The sequence below is a fragment of the Alosa alosa genome, chromosome 19 (assembly GCF_017589495.1).
Source record: "Alosa alosa isolate M-15738 ecotype Scorff River chromosome 19, AALO_Geno_1.1, whole genome shotgun sequence".
Classification (NCBI taxonomy): Eukaryota; Metazoa; Chordata; class Actinopteri; order Clupeiformes; family Clupeidae; genus Alosa; species Alosa alosa.
This window is the reverse complement of record NC_063207.1, coordinates 8,718,228-8,725,107: the sequence shown is the minus strand read 5'-3', so window position 1 is coordinate 8,725,107 and position 6,880 is coordinate 8,718,228. Positions and strand designations below refer to the sequence as shown.

Genomic DNA, 6,880 nt, shown 5'->3' with positions numbered 1-6,880 from the left:
AGCGTCAGGTGTCCATACTGGATTGTGTTCTCTGTCGGAATGGAGTCTGACAGAACGGATGCAGGGGTATCACCGCGTAATCTAGCCTACCCTCTTCTCATGACCTTGGGTATGCTTTAGGCCTACTGTTCAAACAATTCTGCTAACGATTTTAAACCCTCCTTTTCTGCTAATTGAGTTTATGCTGTAATAGGTCTACACGATTGGGTGAAATAATAATAATAATAATAATAATAATAATAATAATAATAATAATAATAATAACACTTATCTTGATAAAGCATAAACTATATTTACATAAATAACCACATAGATGAGCCAAATTAATGGGAAACAACGGTTTTTATGAAGTTTTAAGAGCCTTTGTTTTTATCACTTCCCCTTGTTTGCCAGAAGCCCGTTTTGTTTGCCTGCATAGCTAACTTATTATTAAATTAACTAATACGATTTTTATTCACTCTAAATTAATATAACGAAATCGTGTAGCAATTTGTAGAGATTTTTCTTTTTTTAATGACATTGAACTAAATGTGTTTTGTTTTCTTATGTTTGCATGAAATCAATTCAAATAGAATTTCGTTTGCAATTTGATGCAATGCAAGCTATGCCAAAAAACAATATCATAATGTTTACTTAAAATCCGTAATCTCTATGAATGAGACGATTCTAACGTAGGCTATAACATTTATGCGCTATGAAATTGACTTTGCTTTTCAACCATACCTACCTCACCAAGACACAGAGAAAACAGGACATGTTCAGGGATACATCAGATACGTAACTTTAAAAACATGAATTGAGATGGGTCTGCTTTAGAGAAAGGTTTATTCAAAGTATTTTTTAACGTGAGTTAATTATGAGTTCATATTTCTCTGCGCAAACAGTGGTAGGGGTATTGTATACAAAAAGTTATCCAAGTAGAAAATATAGGTCCCTAAGAAAGTCTGTAAAAGATTCTATACATAATTTAATATAAATATTAGAGACGGCTGTTTATAATTTACAAAATAGTACAAGTAAATCCTTTTACTTAGAGATCCAGGCAACAGCGGTATGGTGATATTTCAGTCCATGTAATTAAAATGAATGTCATCCCACGAATTTGAACGAGTGACAAAAATACTTTCAAATGTAAAGTTCTGTAAGACATGAAAAAAATGTGAAACAAACTTTTTGGACAGCTTTTCACTCACGGCTTTCGAGGCATAGTAAACAAAACCCATAGCGGATTTGATTTTACGCGGCTTCCGCCCATGTGTTGATATGACAACATTGATTTAAAGTGATCTGATGAGAGCAGATTTGACTGCCTCTGCTCTCCCCAAAACACGAGAGGGACACGGATTCTAACACGACCATGGATACATGGGTGTTTGTCTGCATCATATAAGCTGTCGTGCATATGGATTTGTCAGGCGGGTTTGTATTGCTCGTCCATCATTTTCTTCCACACAATAATGATTGTCTGACGCTTATGGTGATTGGAACCTTTGGTGTGAAATGTGAGCCATTTGAGAGTTCAGTGCATGTCCAGGACAACATTTTGTCCCCCGCAAAGGAGACCTCTACCTGCGTGTGATGGTCCAGGACGCAAGTGTCTTATAGCTCCGTGCCATCGCGGGGGTATATGAGACTGTTGACACTGAAGCTGTTATAAAAGTGCCCGTTAAACTGTGTGCTTTGTCCTCCACCACCGCCAGTGCTTGGGAAAGAGTTGTAGTACACTCCGCGGTTCACGTGTGGATTGTCGGAATGCTCCGTGCTCGTTCCAGTTTCAGGAGCCGCGCTGGCGTGATAGGGGCTCAGCGCAGTGATGTGCCGACTCGAGATCTCGTTCACCAACCCGAGAGAGCCCTGTCTACCGGGAGGCATCGTTGCAAGGCTTGACATACTGTTGAAGAAGTTGTTGAAGCACGGAGCTGCACCGAGACTTGGAGGAGATGAGCTCTTATGAGGCTCATTGACCGGTTCCATGTCCGGGGATGATGGTCCGACAAGGTTCGGGCTTTCGGAGCTCTTGATTCCAGGAAGAGGTCGCCCATCCTCGCCTTTACTGTTCCCGGTTGCTCCTGCGCTTGTGTCAGACCTGCGTTTCCGTTTTCTGCGGAAGTTTCCGTTGTCAAACATCTTCTCACAGTTAGGATCCAAGGTCCAGTAGTTTCCTTTACCTTAAAATAAGCAAGAATATGTATACATTACTAAGAGAGTTGATTTCCAATTAATTAAATACTGACTATTACTGATTATACTGATTATCTGACGGCCTGGCTGTGTTATGGACACAAGGGACATCATAGATCGATGTGCCATCGTCATACATTCTACAACATCAGTGCCTAATAATAAGCTAAAAAAAAAACAAACAAGTTTTTAATCCAATTTCAGCTATGTGAACGATCATATTTACCATCGGTTCTTGTGCAGCCTGGAGTGTTTTTAAGGAGTACAAAGGCATTGTGATTGTGCGTCTGTCACTCACCAGGATCGTCCTCGTCTCTCGGCACCTTCTTAAAGCAGTCATTTAGGGACAGGTTGTGCCGGATGGAGTTTTGCCAGCCGGCTTTGCTCTTCTTGTAGAAAGGGAAGTTATCCGCCACATATTGATATATCTGACTGAGCGTGAGCTTCTTTTCATGAGCGTTCTGAATCGCCATGGCAATTAGCGCAGAGTAGGAGTATGGCGGGCGCACGAGCTTCAGTAACTCCTCCTGACTGGCAATGGAAAGCCATCCGAGGTCCGGGCCAGCGAAACCGGGAGAGTTGGACAGGAACTGCCGTTGGGCACCGTACGAAGGGGGCATGAAAGACGATGGGTTGTTTCCGTGATGCAGGTAGGATGGTGAGGAGTTGACGCCGGGGCCGTTGAGCCACAGGTAAGGGTTAGGCGACGCCGTGTATTCTCCTAGTCCGTAGCTAGCAGACGGTCGCTGCCCGCCAGGTAAACTTTGTTGGTGGTAGACGCTGAAGTTATCGCAGTACACAGCCATTTCGGGGGCGTCGTGCGCACTTTTGGACAGCGGTTGGAGCGGACTGACGGTAGGAGAGGCGGCGTGTTGGAGCTGCGCGTCAATCGAGTTCATTCTCAAACTCACTCACGCTCGCGCACACAACCACACTCGGCCACTCTAAACTGAGACACCTACACCCGCGCCGAGTGACAACGTCTAACGTCCAATATCAACTACAACAATTCCTCCGCACAGGAAAACCAGGAAAGACAGCAATTTTACGCGCACGAAGACGCACTTCTATCTTGCCACTGTCAACATCACGTGCACTGCCAGAGCGGCAACAAGTGGAGGAATCCTCGTGAGGGGGTTTTCTTAATTTATATGCCTAGGGAAAACATGAGAGATCTCATCCTTGTGAATTCAGGACCTCTGACAGCCAATAGGCAAATGCGCACAAGTCGGAGGCGTGGTCGGGGCGATCCCATCCTCCGATGAAACGCTAAAATGAATTTCATTCACAAACACCAGCACTCAGGAACGCGAAGAATATTCAAATGTTTGCGGTGCGTAGCAGCTATATCTTCCCTTTAGCTTTTGCACGAATGATTGCGAAATAGTGGTAATAGCCATAGCATGAAGATAGGAGCTAGTAGACTCTTTCAAGCCGTTGGCACGAGTAATGACAGAGAAGAAGAGCTCAGAAAATTGGAAAAACAGAATTGGAAATACATTTCCATTAAAACTTGGGATACAAAATATAGCCTTCATGAACAATCTCGCAGTTAAAAGTGTCTCATTTATCTGTTTTCCTTCATTGTATCTTTTTTTTACCTTTATTTCTGCTTCTTCTTTTTATGGCCCAGGTGAGGTCTGGAGGAACTTTGTACAACAGAAGGCACTCAGGAAGTAGGACAACACTAGAAAGAAGTTTAAGGTATTTACTAGGCCTATATCTCCTCAATTAAAATGTAAAGTGCTAAACGAATAATTAATTCCTCTTCTTCTCCTTCCTCTTCTTACAACAGTAATTGCTGCACCTGGAATTTATAATAACAATCATAACAACAACAACAACAAAATGATAATGCTATAGTAGTAGTAGTAGTTGTTGTTGTTGTCGTAGTAAAGGTGGTAGAAATTTGAATTGTGTAAAAAAAAAACAATTCCAACAATATTTTTTAGTCTTAAATTTGTATCTTATCTTTGCTTACCTGAATGATTAAATAATATGAATGATGAATGAAATCCTGGTGCTTCCACGTCTTACTTTAATAATAAAATCCCAGTATCCACTATAGAGCCAATACAAATGCAACCCCCAACACCTGAGTTATTTATGCCTATCCCATATCATAGGCCATTGGCCACAGTTTGCCAGTCTATTCTGGGCTCTGTTGAGAAGTGTATGAATTGCATGGATGAAACCACATTATAGAGTCAATAGTGAATATCCTACTCCATTCTTAAGTCAGCACGCACACCACAAAAGCTCATTGACACATCTTAAAACTTATAAGAGTCTTTAAGTGTCGTGTCAGGGGTGAAAAATGCTACCTGTTTTCATAAAACAAAGACCCCATGTTTTGGCTATCTGACCGAAAACCTCATTGAAAGTTTCTCAACCGGCTTTATCAGCGGTCTATTTGTAGACACTCAACTGTACAGCACTTTAAGGTGAAAAGATGGTGGAAGCAATGCAGAATGCCTCATACACACCCGAGGTCCGATTATGGTCGTTTCACAATGGGACATACGATGAAACAACATCGCCATCTAGTGTAGCCTACGAATAACACAAACAGCGTTCTCTTTTTTATTTATTTATTTTTTTATCAGATCCGCCTATGGGGGGCTTTAGTTATCATTCACAGTGCTTACAGTATTTATTTTAAAACGAACCTTTCAAGCCCATGTCAAAAGATATTACACACATGGTCTGGTGTGGATTTTGGGTTTCATGATGTGCTTCCTGGTGTGTATGTTAATCCTGCATCTGGGGGCAACTGGCAACGTTGTTTAAACGCCTGTAGGCAGCAGTCAGGCAACACGGATATTAGACCTGCCTATGTGGTGTCAGGGCGAACAGGGTCAAATTCTAATGGGGTGCCATAGAAGAAAGTTTTTACTGGACCAACAGCTGGTGCTGGATAACAAGTCCAGGCCATGTAGGCTTATTCTTTCCCTGTTTGAAACTTTGTTTCCCTCTATTACAGAAAACCACGCAGGCCTAACACTTGAACTCTCTTACCTAACTCTTGAACTGGTCTTGCTAGAAGGGCTGCTGAAGTAGTCTACAACTTTAACTAATTAAATGATAGAATGGGCCTAGAGGTTGGAAGACGAGTCTGTAGGTGTTCAGTGTTGTAGCTACTGTGGCACACCACTAGATGGAGTAAAAAGCTTAGCAACAAGGAGTTTGTCTTGTCCTTCATACGGAATCACACGAAAAAATAAATGTACTCAATAAGTATGGGCTAATATCAAACCACGTGTGTGGTAAATAGGCTAGTCATTAAACAGTACAAAAACGTCACTAGCATTAATGTAAATACCACAACTCAATAAAGAGTTTGTGAAATGGTTTTGTGTCGTGAAACAGTGCCGCCGTCGTCTACCATCGTTCACGCCCAAATTAAAAGCCCATGTACTTCTCAAAACGAAGATAAAGGCATCCCAAGTTCAACAAACGTAGTTGCGTGGACGTTGCACGCCACACACACACACACACACACACACACACATACGCTAGAAGGAGAGAGACAGAGAGAAAGAGAGGCCAAATGCGCTGCGGTTGATATCCCCCTGTAGGGCTCCAGCGCGCTGCGGCCAAGGGTAATAGCCCCTGGAGCCCGCGGGAGTCGCATAGTCTGACGGTAATTCACTAATAGCAGGGTTGAACTTCGCTCTAATCCCGGCATAATGCACTGGCGCGGTGGCTTCCTCGCAACTGGGGTCTCCACTAGACCAGTGGGAAACTTCCGCGTCCCGGGGAATCAGACGCAGACATGGTCACCAGTAGTAATGTTTATGAACGCGTTTTATATGAGCCTACACGTCCAAAAAGAGCCGCGAATGGATCAAAAGAATGGTTAATTTTTATAACCAGAGTGGGATTTTATCTGGAGGTGACATTTGTCAGATCATTTCACATTAATTAATTAATTCATAATCAAGTGACGTAGAGGCTACCAGGGAAGAGTCCCTATAAATTAATTTGTAACTTTGTCACAACTCTTGTGCAAGAAACTCAAATAAGAGGCATGATAACTATTGGCTTTAATAACATGTCTTCTCTTATGAGAGAATATCAGTGGTGTACATAAAGTGTGCATGTACAGGGCTAAAAAAAATCTCATCATTAATAAATATCTAAAGTCTCTCTCTCTCTCTCTCTCTCTCTCTCTCTCTCTCTCTGTGTGTGTGTGTGTGTGTGTGTGTGTGAAAGAAAGAGCGAGAGAGACATCATTAGTGGGCTGTATCCCCATACACCCCCCTTGTTTGACATCACGTGTCACAGAAATGCCATGGCAGGCAAGAGATCAAGGCGTGCAGGGCCCCCACTCTATGCATCCTGCTCTTAGGAAGACGAGTGTGTGTCAGTGTGTGTGTGTGTGTGTGTCTGTGTATGTGTGTGTGTGTGTGTGTGGGTGTGTGTGTGTGTGTGTGTGTGAGAGAGAGAGAGTGTGAGTCTGAGTGAGCAAGATGTATGAGGAGTGTTTTAACATTGTTACCAGATATTCTCTCCAGGCCTTGTGCATGTGTGTGTGTGTGTGTGTGTGTGTGTGTGTGTGTGTGTGTGTGTGTGTGTGTGTGTGTGTGTGTGTGTGTGTGTGTGTGTTTGTGTGTGTGTGTGTGTGTGTGTGTGTGTGTGTGTGTGTGTGTATAACTGTGCACGTGTGCTATGCAGACAAACAATAGAAGAGAAGAGA

The 6,880-nt window shown here is 42.7% G+C and overlaps 1 protein-coding gene across 1 annotated transcript; it reads right to left on the bottom strand.

The window, feature by feature from the left end:
* Nucleotides 1-866: 866 nt before the first annotated feature.
* Nucleotides 867-3,245, bottom strand: foxi2 (forkhead box I2). The gene is made up of 2 exons (XM_048228194.1): nucleotides 2,480-3,245; nucleotides 867-2,168 (listed from the first exon to the last, which is right to left on the bottom strand). The coding sequence occupies exons 1-2, from the start codon at nucleotides 3,078-3,080 to the stop codon at nucleotides 1,600-1,602; spliced, it is 1,170 nt and encodes a 389-aa protein (XP_048084151.1). The 5' UTR covers nucleotides 3,081-3,245; the 3' UTR covers nucleotides 867-1,599.
* Nucleotides 3,246-6,880: the final 3,635 nt, after the last annotated feature.